The sequence below is a fragment of the Pseudonaja textilis genome, chromosome 2 (assembly GCF_049901715.1).
Source record: "Pseudonaja textilis isolate UNSWEBS1 chromosome 2, rPseTex1.2, whole genome shotgun sequence".
Classification (NCBI taxonomy): Eukaryota; Metazoa; Chordata; class Lepidosauria; order Squamata; family Elapidae; genus Pseudonaja; species Pseudonaja textilis.
In genome coordinates, this window is record NC_141991.1 from 56,528,769 (window position 1) to 56,544,932 (window position 16,164).

The 16,164-nt window shown below is 37.3% G+C and overlaps 1 protein-coding gene across 3 annotated transcripts in view; it reads right to left on the reverse strand.

Moving 5' to 3' along the window:
• The window catches only part of IARS1 (isoleucyl-tRNA synthetase 1), a 78,170-nt gene that overhangs the window by 12,826 nt on the left and 49,180 nt on the right, over nt 1–16,164 (reverse strand). For all 3 annotated transcript variants that reach the window (XR_015741651.1, XM_087923963.1, XM_087923964.1), the window contains exons 23-30: nt 15,784–15,905; nt 15,333–15,435; nt 15,110–15,193; nt 10,823–10,997; nt 8,792–8,904; nt 6,511–6,606; nt 2,707–2,883; nt 395–506 (exon numbers count right to left, since the gene is read on the reverse strand). Coding sequence is in view for 2 of the 3 variants with exons in the window: in XM_087923963.1 (XP_087780089.1) it covers nt 395–506; nt 2,707–2,883; nt 6,511–6,606; nt 8,792–8,904; nt 10,823–10,997; nt 15,110–15,193; nt 15,333–15,435; nt 15,784–15,905 (982 nt within the window). In the remaining variant the exon portion in view is untranslated. The remainder of the gene's footprint in view (nt 1–394; nt 507–2,706; nt 2,884–6,510; nt 6,607–8,791; nt 8,905–10,822; nt 10,998–15,109; nt 15,194–15,332; nt 15,436–15,783; nt 15,906–16,164) is intronic.

A 16,164-nucleotide genomic window follows, 5' to 3' on the forward strand; every position in this document is an offset into this window, starting at 1 on the left:
AGATAATGCAGTTCTATGTTTGAATACTTCTTAAATATAGCCACATAGGGTTTTTTTTTTCCAATAGCGTAGAGGTAGTTTGTCATTGCCTTCTTCAAGGATGTTTAATTTTTTTAAGTTCCCAGTGTAATGTAGAGCTGGGATTTCTTAATGATCTCCCAGGCAAATCCTGTCTGATCCTGCTTAGTTTCTCCAAAATCAACTTGGTGCTACAAAGACCATATACTATGTTTTTCACCATCACGTTTAACTATTAGCTTCATCCCTTTTTAGTTAGCAATTTTACAAGTAGTACAAATAGCTCTAGCTACACCAGCATAGACACCATCATGTTTTGCGGCAGCGATTCAAAGGAGAGAATGACAAATTAAAAAGTAGATTAATACCGACGTACCTTGTTCTTTACCACTAATGCAGATATTCAGAGTGACATATGCACATGCTGGCTCAGTACAGTGATGTACAGCTCCTTTGGCTATTGTAATTTCCAGTTCTGATCCCTTCAGCTAAACAAACAGCAGTTACATTCTTTTTAATTATTCTTCTAAGACAAGACCTATGCACACTTTTCCTCTCCAAGCTGTTACAATCTGAAAATACTGCCAGGAACCACAGTGGCAATAGACAGATATTAACATCTAATAAAAATAACAGGGCAGAGTACTTTACTAGAACTAGAATCTAGCAATTAAAACACAAAATTTGTACCTTCTAAACCAGCATGCGAACTAGAAATATAGTACAAATATCAAGTGCACTTTCAGTGGAAAAAAATGAGAGAGAAGTAATGCCTATACATGTAGATAGAGGACAGATTTCACCACACAGGCACTTTGCTCAGGACCAGCCAAGGATGTTTGGGTATCTACTATTATGTTGCAGAAACATTTGGCTTGTTTCCTCCTCTGGTATGGCCCCAGCTATTCTATTTTAATTGTTATATTCTTTTAAATCTCGCTAGCCTCCATCAGACTTTTACAAGTTGGTCACTGTAAGATTTGAAAATACAAATACAAATTATGAATCAGTGTACAGGCTAAAATGTAGTTGCCTGGTTTGTTGTTCAGTGTGCAGTCAAGTCTAGTTGGCATGGTTTGATAGTGTTCAATATGTTGTATGAATGCAGACAAGAGTTAATTCAGTAAATTATGGCTTAGTTAACTAAGGCATAACATGTAGTTCAAATACTATGCAATTTCTTTCTGTCCCTGCCATTATGAGACCCAACGGGCAATTGTTTCAACCATCAACCCCCTGAAAGTTGACAAACAATATGCCAAATAGTGGCTATAGGAAAGAAAAAAACAACATGTAATAGTATATTAAATGAAAAACTAAGATGATGTTAACATAGCCCCTTGTTATTTACTCTTAACTGCTAATTGTTCTTATGGCCACTGGTAAAAACTAATGTCAACAAAAATTAATGACTTAGTGGAAGGTTACCAATCAGCAAATACTTGTCTTACAATTTCCCAGTAACAAAACTAGCTGGGGGGACTGAGGGGCAAAGGATGAAACAAATTCAGATATAACACTCATCTTCTGCTATATCATTTTTTTTTCTAGAAAGCAGTCACAGTTATGGTGAAGGTTTGACTACTTTGATAAAGTAAAAGTTTATCAAAGCACTGAGTTGTTTCAAACTGCGAGATGGGTAGCAGATACTTATTATTATTATTATTATTATTATTATTATTATTATTATTATTATTATTATTATTTTATAATAATCAAGATATTAAAGTTAACTTTTGACTGAAGATCTTGTTTATCTCATTTAGGTCAGCTAAACTATTAAATTAACATAGAATGTATTACTATACCAAACATTAATTAATATTCCTTATAAAATGAATGTAAATCTTATTCATAGACGGTGGTAAAATATCATTAGGAGCAGTCTAGTTCCCACTTAAATGTAAATTATTGTCTAGCTTATTTGTATGTTGCACATTTTTTTTAATTTGTCTGCTGTTTGGTCTTGAACTATATACATAATAACTCTATAATCTTAGTCATATCCATGAAAAGGTACATCAACAACTCTGAATTTCTCCTCATTTTAACTACATATTCACTTTCCATAATCTGGTTCTTTAAATTATTCTGGAATTAAACATAAAAGCCTATCAACAACAAATTTAGAAATGGTTTTTAAAGTCAGTCAATTACCTAAGACACTCATCCAAAATGTGCAAACTGTTTGAAACCATTGGGGGGGGGGGACTATTATGAAATCATTTATCTTTTGATGATTTTGTAATATATGTTCTAACAACTGTTTAAATTGATATGAATCTAAATTTGTCATGAGAATTATTGCATGTATGCCTTGCAAATCTAATGCACATATATAACACCACCAAATATATTAAAATGAAGACATTCCGAAAAAATCTGAATTCATAAAGACCAACATGTCAAGGTTTAACACTAAAATTCACATGGGAATATACTTGATCAAATATGAAGTCTTTATATTGCATATAGGATTAGTTACTGTTTTTGTCTCATATTCTTTTAAAGCAAGTTTCTACAACTGTAGCTGTGTAACTTAATTTTGAAAGAATTCAGATTGACTTTTTGAATTTAAAACTTGCTATACTATATGAAAGTCTAATCCAACAAACATTAAATATGAATAGTGCAATATTTAGATCACAGTGAAGGTGATTATTTTGTAAAAGGTATATTTGTATTTACCTGAGTTTTTTCTTGAATAAGCACTTCCTCCGAGGGAGACACTGGATATGGCTTCAAAGCAGCTTTTATTGTGGCAAAAATAAAATCTGTATGTTCCTTAATAACTGTATCAAGATAATCACCTTCTGGAGATGCCTGATAATATACTGTAATCTCATCTGTAGGAACCAAATTGCGCTGAAATAAAATTAGCAACATTAGTGAGTATCAAATATTAGTTTATGGCCAATTTTTGTAATAAATTCTCTGTCAGTATTAACAGAAGAAATTAATCCATTAAAAGTACCAAAAAGCAACAAAACTGTGCCTATTGGTTTAATTTACAAAGAAAAGTATCTAAATTGTCACAAGTTTTCTTTCGAATTCCCCCATGCACGTAACTCACTCATCCTTTCCTAGGTAAAATGAAAATAAATGTTTTGCCATGTTTCATTGGCCTTCATGGGAAAAACCATTTCATGAAATTTATGGTTAGTAAACAAAGTTCAGATTCAAGTACTAACAAAATTAATGAAAGTTATTTGGGAGTGCTAGACTTACTTTGTGTGTAGAGGTTACTCTTATTTATAGAGCTGTCATCTTAAAACAATGAGAGAAGTCACCTTCATGCACAATTACCTATGTCATGTTCAATTTTTCTCCTCTGTTCTATTCTCTCCTTTTATTGCCATCTGTTCTCCATGATGCGCTGCAACCCCATCAAGCACAAAGATATTTCCCTCCAACACATTATTTTGATATTTAAAGTATTGACTTCTCTCCTTTCACAGCTTTCTGTTGTTATAACTGGTAGAATAGGTTGATTTCTTTCAGTATTACAGCTGGTTTAACAGCAGTTACATATGTTTTTACAAGGAAATGAGCAAAATGCACGGTCATTATCACCTAAGATAAGCAAACTGCAGGCTTGTGAAATTTAAGGAAATATTTTTTGCTTAATGCTTTTACTTCCCAATTAATTTCAAGGTGGCTGCCTTGATCATAAGCAACATTAATCAGCACAGCAAGCTATCTGGACCAAATTATTTTCTGTAATATTCTTTAATTAGATCTTTCTGATTTTGAATAGCATGGATGGGCAGTGGGAATGGAATGGAATGGAATGGAATGGAATAGAATAGAATAGAATAGAATAGAATAGAATAGAATAGAATAGAATAGAATAGAATAGAATAGAAGGCACCTTGGAGGTCTTCTAGTTCAACCCCATGCTCAGACAGGAAACCCTATACCACTTCAGACAAACGGTTGTCCAATCTCTTATTAAAAACTTCCGGTGTTAAAGCACTTACAACTTTTGGAGGCGAGTTGTTCCACTGATTAGCTGTTCTGTCAGGAAATTTCTCCTTAGTTCTAGGTTGCATATCTCTCTGATTAGTTTCCACCCATTGCTTCTTGTCCTGCCCTCAGGTGCTTTGGAGAATAGCTTGACTCCCTCTTGCAGCCCCTGAGATAGCGGAACACTGCTATCATGTCACCCCTAGTCCTTCTTTTCATCAAACTAGACATGCCCAATTCCACAACAGTTCTTTTATGTTTTAGCCTTCAGTCCCCTAATCATATTTGTTGCTCTTCTCTGCACTCTTTCTAGAGTCTTCACATCTTTTCATGGCAACCAAAACTGGATGTAGTATTCCAAGTGTGCTCTTACCAAGGCATTATAAAGTACTATTAATACATGATCTTGATTCTATCCCTGTTACTGCAGCCGAGGACTGTGTTGATTTTTTTTGGCAGCTGCAACACATTGCTGGCTCATATTTAAGTGATTGTCCACTAGGACCCCAAGATCCCTCTCACAGTTGCGACTATTGAGAGAGGTAGCACCTATACTATATTTGTGCATTTGGTTTTTCTTGCCTAAATAGAACCTTACTTTTTCCACCGTTGAAGTTCATTTTGTTAGATAGTATCCCATGTTCAAATCTGTCAAGATCCTTCTGTACCTTAAGCCTACCTTCTGGAGTATTGGCTATTCCTGCTAGTTTGGTGTCGTCTGCAATTTGATGAGTTTCCCATCTATCCTCTCATCCAAATCATTGATAAAGATGTTGTAGAGTATTGGGCCTAAAACAGAGCCTTGGGGTACCCCATTGCACACTTCCCTCCATGTAGATGCAGTTTCACTGAGGCCTACACGTTGAGTGTGGTTAGTCAGCCAGTTTCAAAAAGTGATATATATTTCACTTTTTGACTCAGATGCAAATAATGGTAAATACAGTTGCATACAGTACTTTCAGCTGCAAACAGCATTTATGCATTAAATAGACACTCATGCCATGGGAAGGACTGGGATTTGTTTCTTACAGCGGAGAAATTCAACCCAATCCATAGTAACCAATAGCAGATATATCTTATCCATCTTTTGTCATTCAAATTCAGTTATTTTTAGCTGGCTTTGGAAATCTCAAAAATCCCAAAATCTAATCTAAATCTAAAACTCATCATTCAGATAATTTGTGTTTTATATATTAATATTCATTAATACTTTTGCCTGAGTAACTCCATAGGTATTACCAAATTTACTTAAGATTAGTTGCTAAATACAGTATTATAATCAAAATCATCTTAAATAACCTTAAGGTGCTTAACTTAAATTCCCAGTGGCATACAGTTTAGGATTCTGGGAGTTCTAGTTCAAAAAAATCTGGTAATCCTCAACTTTATTATTATTTGCTGTATTTTTATAAAACTTTCACTTCTAATTTAAAATAAAGGTCAAGAACAGCATAAAGCAATCTATGTATACAAATAATTTTTGATAAGTATCTTAAACAACAATTAGTATCAGAAATATTCAGAAAAAGGTTTAGGAAAGGGAGTCTTATTTACAATTTATATGACCATCTTACATTCATAACTCTGAATAGTTGTATTAAAAAAATACAAACAGTAAAAAGCAGAAATTCATAACAATGCACATAAAAAAGTATTTGTGGTAAAAACAGAACCATAAATCACAATTATCATAGGCTCAGTCAAACCTCCTGACCCATAATGTGGGTGTCAGAACCAAGGCTTTACAAAAGGCCAAGGGGGCCAAGCCAAATTTGCTTTTGAGGAGGAATAATGTCCCAAGAGGCAAAAAGAGGAAGAAAGCAATAAAAACAACAATTTTCCCCAAAGTACCCAGGCTTTGGATATTTGGGGGAATTACCAAGTTTTCATATCAGTAGAATGCCCAAAGCATGAAAATTAACACTAGCATTTATTGTACATTGATTGGCCCTCACTAACAATATTGTCTAATTTTGAGCAACCTTGTCAAGAGGAAGATTCAGACAAACTGGATCAATTCAGAAAAGAGCAAGTAGAAACTACACTGAAGCAAATGGGAATGTTAAATCTGAGGAAAGGAGAATATGAAAGCATTTTTCAAGGACTTGAAACAAAATCAGATGGGCACGATCTAGACCTGTTCTCTATGATCTCAGAATGCTGAATGAAGGATAATGAATTTAAGATATGAGAAGGCAGAATCCGTTTGAATGTTAGAAAAACTTCCGAGAAGTAAGAGCAGTGTGACAATGGAACCAGTTAGGCAGAGAAGAGGGTAGTGGGAACACTGGGTGGGTTTCAGCAGAGGCTAGACAGAGATGCTGTAGTAAGGATCTCTGCACAAAGCAGGAAGCGAGGTTCCATAACCTAAGTGTCTCCTCTAAAATATACATTTGGGGATTAGGATTAGTTTGAACATAAAGAATATCGTTTTACTAACAATGAAAGGAATCAAGAAATATGACCCCAGAGAAATTTTTAGGAGAAATTTCTTTATTTGATAGAAATCTCCTAAGATTTACTTACCTTCTTTCGAAGTTTCTGAATGCGATTTATTACTTCCCGTGCAACACCTTCATCAACCATAGACTGATCAGGAGTAACATCTAGAAGAACTAAAACCTGGTAATAAAAATAGCAAAACAATGATCAAACCTTAATATTTATATCATTAAAAGAATGGAGTTTTAATAAATGAGAGCTAATTATAAATCATAGTTACTTGTTCCTTATTTATTCTTCTCCTTTCAATTTTGGAAAATCCCTGGGTAGATACAGTCCCAAGGGAAAATGGCTAGTTTTGCATTCACCTAATTAGACTCATATTCAGTATCTTATAGTATCTTTGAAATGTTTCTAAAATGTCAAACACTCCTCTTTTGAGTTAAAATATAGCTATGTACCAAGTCTGGGCTAGCTAAAAGGATCATATGAAAATGATGGTAGTATCTAAAACATTTTTCTACTTCTATTTTGGAGTGGCCAACAGATAATCAAAGGCAAAGCCTTAAAAATGTGCCCCTCTCTCCCTGACCCAAATGCACACTTCTATAAAGAAGTATAAATAAATAAATAAATACTTCTCTAAAGAATTATATTCTATAATGTACTCTTTCAAAATCATTTTCTGATAACTCTGCCAAATGAAATTAGGCAGATTGTTTAAGGCAGAGCATTCATTTGCAGGATTATATTCACTGAATGCCCACCAAAGAAGTCTATTTGCTATCCCTTTGAGGTCAAGCTGTATTTGCTTTTTTTCAAGATGCTTTATATTTCACTTTTAAAAGTTGGAATGGTGACTTGTGTTTTTTGATAAAATAAAAGTGCTTATTTTATTTAAAATAAAATTTAAAAGAATAACCATTTGTACTTTTAGTGTCAGTATTTTGTCCTTATTATACCACTAGCACCTGTTTTATCTGATGGAGGAGCACAGTTCACATTTGCTACATGGGCAACAACAGTATAAGACTAATAAAACTGTAGAGATTGCATGCCTCACAGTTATGGACCAGGACACTTATCTGTACAGACTGCTTCCTAGAGAAAAAAGAACTTCCCACCCTCCCCATCATACTGTGTTTTTTTTCTTATTTTAGTCATTACTCTTTAAAAGCACAACTACAATGACGTGGGAAAATACCCGAACAAAGCTGAATACCATACATGTAAGTACCGCGAAAACTTAAGAATATATATATATATAATTTATATCGCTGCCTATTTGTCCATGGCAACTCGAGGCAGCTTACAGAATGTAAAACCGTACTTTAAAAAAAAAAATAAAAAACTAACAAAAAGAATCAAATAAATTAATAAAGTACAGTAGAACAAAATCTGGGGGGGGAAATTACCCCCCCCCAACTCTCACCTCCCCCACCCCCCGCCCTGACAGCAGAGCACACAAGCCATCTCGCTCTGGGTTCCCCAGCAGAGCACACATGCTCCATCCCGCTCTGGGTTCCACAGGCCCCCTGGCAGAACCAGGTCTTCAGTGCCTTCCAGAAGAGTATTAGAAGGCGGGGGCATTCTAATCTCTTGGGGAATGATGTTCCAGAGAGAGGGAGCCACCACAGAAAAGGTCCTTCTTCTGGGACTCACCAGGTGTATCTCCCTCAGGGATGGGACCGGCAGCATTTCCTGCCTCCCTGCTCTGATGGGTTTAGATGTGACCGGCGAGAGATAACCTGGTCCCAAGCAATGAAGGGCTTTAAAGGGGACAACCAGCACCTTGAAGCAAATTGGCAACCAATGCAGCTTCCGAAGGAGAGGTGAAACACTGGGGTTTGCACAAAACCATGTGGGCTGCAGAATTTGCTTCCGAATGTTCTTCAAGGGCAGCCCCATGTAGAGCGCGTTGCAATAATCAAGACAGAAAGTGACTAGGGCATGAGTGACTGTGAGTAGGGACTGTTTAATTGCCATTAAAATAACACTATCATCATTCAACTGTTGTCACCGGGAGGGGGGCCTTATTTATTTTTCATCTTTCTTCCACTGTGTTTTATTATTTGTTAGCCGCTAGAGTCTTATATAGCCACCTACTCAACTGTGAGCAAGTAGGCAACTATATACATTTTATAATAAATAAATAAAATTAAGAACCCATACTATGTGGTAGGAAAGTTGCCTGTTTCCCTATTTTAAGTCCTACATTAACTTTAAAATGGAAAACTTTTTCTTACTGCTATTTTAAGTCAACTATTCAAAAATTACTTTTTACACTGCAACGTAGAGACAATAATTTGCAAGAAGTAGAGATAACAAAATGTCTTTAACAAAGACCACTTTTTATAGTCAATACCTGAGAATCAGAATGTGCTTCAAACTGGCCATATCCCCCTACAGTCTGGTCAAAGGTGTACATCAGACGGAGATCTTCTTCATGCAATTCATGCCCTTCTACAACAATTGTGCCTAATTCATTTAAACAGGAGAATTCTGTATTGTATGTTAAAACATGACCATTCAATTTCAAAATAATCTTTAATTATTTTCCCTTTCATTTGAAGGATAAACACGCGTATCAATATGACTTTGTATTTATCCCTCCAATAAACCGTTCACCCTTTTCATCCAAATACTTTGTACATTAGATTAGACAGGCGTTATTCAGGGAATAAGTAATCCTTAACATATGATGCTAATGGAGCCTGCCCGTTACAGTCTATGTCATGACAGTCGTAAAATGGGTCAATCAAGTGCCTGGCCAATTTGACTTTTTTTGCAGCGGTTGTTAAGCAAGAGACAGTGGTAAAATCATAGCAGTCATAAAGAAAACATGGTGGTTGTAAAGTGAACCGCAATCATTAAGCAAACCAGTGGTTCATTATGGGTGCAATTCTGCCCAAAACCACAAATAAGTACCAGGTTTTGGCAAAAGCATTATAAACTGTTGCAATATTGCAAGCTCTGTAAGTGAGGCCATGTTGCCAAGCGCTTGAAGTTCACTTATATGACCACAGAGGAGGTTGGACTGTTAGAACTTCAGATTCAGGTTCTAAGTGTCAAGGACAACTTGTACTGGAAAATTAATAACTTTAATGTTAAAATCCAGAACATTAGGCTTATGTTTGTTGTAAGAACAGTTGCAGGAATTGGGTATGTCTAGTTTAATGGGGGGAAAAGAACTAGGGCTGACATGATACCAGTGTCCCAATATCTAAGGCGCTGCCACAGAAAGGGGGGGGGGGCGGTCAACCTGTTCTCTTCAAAGCACCTGAGGGCAGGACAAGAAGCAATGAGTGGAAACTAACCAAGAAAAGAAACAACCTAGAATTAAGAAGAAATTTCCTGATAGTTAGAACAATTAGAGGAGCAACCTGCTTCCAGAAATAGTGGATGTTTCAACATTGGAGATTTTTAAGAAGAGCCTGGACAACCGTTTATCTGAAATGGCATAGAGTTTCCTGTTTGAGTAGGGGAGTTGGACTAGAAGACCTCCAAGGTCCCTTCCAACTCTGTTATTCTGTCATTCTCTTATTCTGTATTTAAGCTTACATTTATGACGCAGCCCTATCCCATTACACCTAAATTCTTTTTAACAGTGCCTGTTAAACTCAGCATGCTTTTGCACTCCCATGATTGGACATTTCTATTTTGTGCATGTCTCCTTTCAGAAGTGCATTTGATAAAAGTACTAACAATTTGCAGGCTCTCTCTATTCATTTTTTAAAATTAATACTCTTTCCCACTTCTGTTTTTAGCAGTCAGGGATAACAAATTTATGGGCGTTTTTAAGCTGAAATCCTGAGACTTGGATAGATTTGTTTAAAGAGCCAGAGATCCAAGAAATAGAACCTATGGGTTTTGGTATCCTGAATGCTACAATGTATATTTGCATAGCCTCTCCAGCCTGATGCCTTAATTAACTATGTCACGCCCAGAAAGTGTGCATTATATAAAATAAAATTATAAAATAAAAATCTTATAAAAATACAAAAAAGAATACAAAAACAAATTCTACTCTGTCAATTTAAATAATCCCCTGACATTTTCTGGGTTTTAGTGATTACTTTAACTGTTTCCCTGTTTGCAATTATTTTCCAATACATTTATAATTTATAAATATTTGATATTTGTTTATTTATGAGTTTTGGAGGCTGCCTGACTCCAGAATGACTTTGGATGGGTTACAAACACAATCCTTGTAACATAAAATACAAATGACAAGTGTCCTACTCCAAGAAGAATAGCCAAGTTGTTACACAGAAAGGAATATTGTAGCTTTTAAATACCCCCAATCTATTAGTAGGTTATAATATATTTCAGAAGCTAAATGGGTTTGCAATCCAAACATATCACAGAGTTATAACAATGCTGAATGGTTACCAACCTGTCTTCTGAAATTCTTCCAATAGCTCACTTGGCAATTCTTTGATAGCAGCCATTACAGATTTAAAGGCACCTTTAAGTCGCTTCCCAAGCACCATATGATCAGGCTCTGCTCTCAAACGGATTCCATACTTATCTTTATCAGTCGATAAAGTTACTTTGCGGACATTAAGTTCCTTCAAATTTAACCACATACACATACCCACCAAGGAAATAAAAAGAACAAAGAAGAATACATACATTATTATGATTTTCAACTTAAAACAGATGTTTTTGTCACACTTTTTTTTTTGCCACAGTTGTTAAGTGAATCATTGCAGTTGTTAAATTATTAACACAGTTGTTAAGTGAATCTGGCTTCCTTATTGATTTTGCTCAGAAGGTCACAAAAGGTGATGATCACATGACCCCGGGATATTGCAAACATCATAAATATGAACAAGTTACTAAGCATCCTAACGTGAATCACATGACCATGGGGAAGCTGGGTTCGTGTGAAAAATGGTCATAAAGCACTTTTTTCAATGTCACTGTAACTTCAAATGGTCACTAAGCAAACTGTTGTTAAATCAAGGAATATCTATACACTGCTCAAATAAATAAAGGGAACACTTTTTAAACAACACAATGTAATTCCAAGTCAATCACACTTCTGTGAAATCAAACTGTCCACTTAGGTAGCAACACTGATTGACAATCAATTTCACATGCTGTTGTGCAAATATAGACAACAGGTGGAAAGCATAGGCAGTAAGCAAGACATCCCCAATAAAGGAGTGGTTCTGCAGGTGGTGACCACAGACCACTTCTCAGTTCCTATGCTTTCTGGCTGATGGTTTGGTCACTTTTGAATGCTGGCGGTGCTTTCACTCTAGTGGAAGCATGAGACGGAGTCTACAACCCACACAAGTGTCTCAGGTAGTGCAGTTCATCCAGAATGGCACATCAATGCGAGCTGTGGCAAGAAGGTTTGCTGTGTCTGTCAGCGTAGTGTCCAGAGCATGAAGGTGCTACCAGGAAACAGGCCAGTACATCAGAAGACATGGAGAAGGCCATAGGAGGGCAACAACCCAGCATCAGGACTGCTACCTCCGCCTTTGTGCAAGGAGAGAGAGGAGGATCACTGCCAAAGCCCTGCAAAATGACCTCCAGCGGGCCACAAATGTGTATGTGGCTGCTCAAACAGTCAGAAACAGACTCCATGAGGGTGGTATGAGGGCCCGACGTCCACAGATGGGGGTTGTGCTTACAGCCCAACACCGTGCAGGACATTTGGCATTTGCCAGAGAACACCAAGAGTGGCAAATTCACCACTGGCGCCCTGTGCTCTTCAGATGAAAGCAGGTTCACACTGAGCACATATGACAGACGTGACAGGGTCTGGAGACGCCGTGGAGAACGTTCTGCTGTCTGCAACATCCTCGAGCATGACTGTTTTGGCAGTGGGTCAGTAATGGTGTGGGGTGGCATTTCTTTAGGGGGTTGCACAGCCCTCCATGTGCTTACCAGAGGTAGCCTGACTGCCATTAGGTACCGAGATGAGATCCTCAGACCCCTTGTGAGACCATATGCTGGTGCGGTTGGCCCTAGGTTCCTCCTAATGCAAGACAATGCTAGACCTCATATGGCTGGAGTGTGTCAGCAGTTCCTGCAAGATGAAGGCATTGATGCTATGGACTGGCCCGCCCATTCCCCAGACCTGAATCCAACTGAGCACATCTGGGACATCATGTCTCGCTCCATCCACCAACGCCACATTGTACCACAGACTGTCCAGGAGTTGGGGAATGCTTTAGTCCAGGTGTGGGAGGAGAACCCTCAGGAGACCATCCGCCACCTCATCAGGAGCATGCCGAGGCATTGTAGGGAGGTCATATAGGCATGTGGAGGCCACACACACTACTGAGCCTCATTTTGATGTGTTTTAAGGACATTACATCAAACTTAGATCAGCCTGTAGTGTTTTTTTTCCACTTTAATTTTGAGTGTAACTCCAAATCCAGACCTCCATGGGTTGCTAAATTTGATTTCCATTGATAATTTTTGTGTGATTTTGTTGTCAGCACATTCAACTATGTAATGAACAAAGTATTTAATAAGAATATTTCATTCATTCAGATCTAGGATGTCTTATTTTTGTGTTTCCTTTATTTTTTTGAGCAGTGTATAGATATTCATATTCGTAGATTTTCATGAGTACAGGTATGCAGGTCTTTTCCCGTGTAAAATTGAGAGTATCTTGGCGACGTTTCAACAAGGTCCCACTTGCCATCTTCAGGCTGGTGCTTTCGGCTTCATGCTAGTATGAGCAAAGCGTGATCTGAGCTGCCATCTCTCTATAAATACTGGTGGGGAGGTTGGCTGTGTTGTTGTTTCTTGATTGGTTGATGGAGTTGATGTTTGCAGATTGGCTGACTTTTTCGTAAGAACATGTGTGGCTGAGGTATTGGCTGTGTGTCTATCAGCCTCCTGTGTTGTAACAACCTGGGTAAAAAGCTGTGTGATGACCTTCTGAGTTCTATTGTTGTGACATCCTGGGTCTTATGCTGTAATCTCCTGGGTTGTTGGCTGTGTTGTAACATCCTGAGGTTTTGTGGTGTAACCTCTTGAGTTTCGTGATGTAATATCCTGAGCGGGTGGCTGTGATGTGACGTTCCGGGTTTTGGTTTGACTCCGAGTTTGAGGCCTGGCTATGTGTTCATGGCATGTGCCAGTTTGCTTGGTTTGGGGGTTGGGGTGTGTGGCAGCTGGTGATGCAGCTGTGGTCTGGTTTCTGGACGGTGGTTGCCTTTCGTCTATGGGATGGGTTTGGGTTTGAGTCTGGTGAGGGAGATTGGTGGTGGTGTCATGTGTTGTTTTGGGTCCGGTGTTGGTTTTCGTGGCTGGGACTTGTTTGTAAATAAGGGCTAGTTTCCAGATGTCTGGTAGGTGGGAGGTATCATCCCATTTATTCATGTTATGGGGGTGTTTCTCTATTTCAATGGCTTCCCTGATTATTCTCTTGTTGAAGTGTTTCTATATAGAGACAGCAGTATTTATAGAGAGACGGCAGCTCTGATCACACTTTGCTTGCACAAGCACGAAGCCAAAAGCACCAGCCTGAAGATGGCGAGTGGGACCTCGGCAAGATACTCTCAATCTTACATGGGAAAAGGCACGAACACGCCAAGACCTGCATACCTGTACTTGTGAAAATCTACAAAAACAAATATGTGTGTGTGTGTGTGTTTTGTTAAGTTTTTGCAGGTATTTATATGTGTGGTATTCAGCTTTGTTCGGATATTTTCCCACGTCATTATAGTTGTGCTTTTAAAGTTGTAGCAATGTTTCGGCAGAATCTCATCAGCCATCATCAGGCTTCTGACTCACAGACAAACACTGTACAGAAGCCTGATGATGGCAGATGAGATTCTGCCAAAACGTTGCTACAACTTTAAAAGCACAACTGTAATGACATGGGAAAATACCTGAACAAAGCTGAATACCATACATACATACATACATACATACATACATACATACATACATACATACATGTTGTGGCCCCGATTCCTGAGCCTATGCTGTCAGAGGAAGAAGACCTGGAAGATGAGGAGGAGGAACTGGGAATGCCTTCCTCCCCAGGACCTTCCTCTCTGGCAATGCCTTCCTCCCTGATAATGCCTCAGGTTTCATCAGACAACTGAGAGGAACAGCCTGAGATAAATTAGGAGGAAGGCATACCGGAGCAGCACATGTAGCTAATAAATTTCTTAAATTTCTTTCTTTAGCCTTTAAATTTCTGTAGAACTTCTGAAATCTACATTATATTGGAAAAATTCTGACACAATACTCATTATCCGTATTTATACATTGTAGGGACATGCATGCTTCAAAAAATAATTTGAAAAGAACATTCTAAGTTAGGTTCATGTTATACTACATTTCTAGTCAACACTGTTAATTGCTCCTCAATCAAGATTTGACATTCTCCTTTTGTTTTCAAACAAAGTCAGGTTACAGTTGATTGGACATATTCTTCCTTTTATCCAGCAAACTTTACATCACATAAGATTTGCCATTTTGGACATGATATATACATTTAGATAATTCTTTAATTATCATGTACCTAGTCAAAACTGGACTTCTAACATGTGCAACATGGACAAAGCATTTAACAGTCACTGAATAATTACAATAATACCATTGCTATTTTTGCATGTGAGCTATCCTTATCACCTTCTGAGCTTTTTGATTTGGCAAATTTGAACAGAGATGATAGAGTTTTTAATATATTTGTTCATCTTACCTCAAGTATATACTTTTCCAAGGACTTAATGTCTTCCAGTGCTTGAGAATCCTGATGGATGATCACCACTTCTTTCAATGGATACTAAAATCAAATTCAAGAACTTTAGTCCCAAAAAAGAAAATTGAGGAGCATTGCAAAATGCCATGTTGTCTATTTAATGTCTATATAATCCTCTTTCTGGAGCTCATTGGTTTACTTCTGAAAATAGAGAACTTCTTACCTTTACTGGAATGGTTTTCCTATCTCTGATTACACGTCCCAGCTCAATAACAGATTGCATCCGAGAAACAGCACTTTCTATATTTTTGTCGATCAGGTCTTCCCTAGATTAAAAGAGCAAACAATTTTTTATCTCAATGTATGCAGTTCCAGAAACTAAGAATACATAGGATTAAAATAGTACAAACAGACTGAAAAAAGGACTTGACAGATTTGAGGATAGGATTGATTTAGTTTTTACTTTTGGTATTTCCTCTTATCAGCTATGCAAGATTACCTATATTATTACTACAACTGTTAATCTAGTGTCTTTAACAATGATCTATTTCAAAAGAATTAAAAGGCCGCAAAGTTTATTTCAGATTATCAATGACAAATGCACAGAATTCTGACAGTACAGAATGAATGCAAGTTAAACACAAAACTAAGTTGATAATTACACAGTTGCTCACCTAACTTGAGGAAGCATGAGGTAGTGAATGCTATCGGTATTCTTCTCCTGAACACAAGCAGGATGAATAAGAGTCTTCAAATTCTGGTACATTAGTTCGGTAATAAACGGAGTATAAGGTGCCTGAAATGACAATATGGTCATAACTCACATTATGTTGCATATTCTAAATTCTTGATTGATTGTAAATTTTACTGAGAAGGTTATTGAATCTCATCTATGTCATTTCTACACTGAATACTAACGGAATTTCTACAATGAAAAGACAATTGTGCCAGCAATCAAAATTGTACTTTATTCATCTGTTTTCCTCTAACAGAAATTGTAAGACAGATGGAGCTTTTTCCATCCAGTGGCTGGACTCCAAGTTTCAGTATAACAT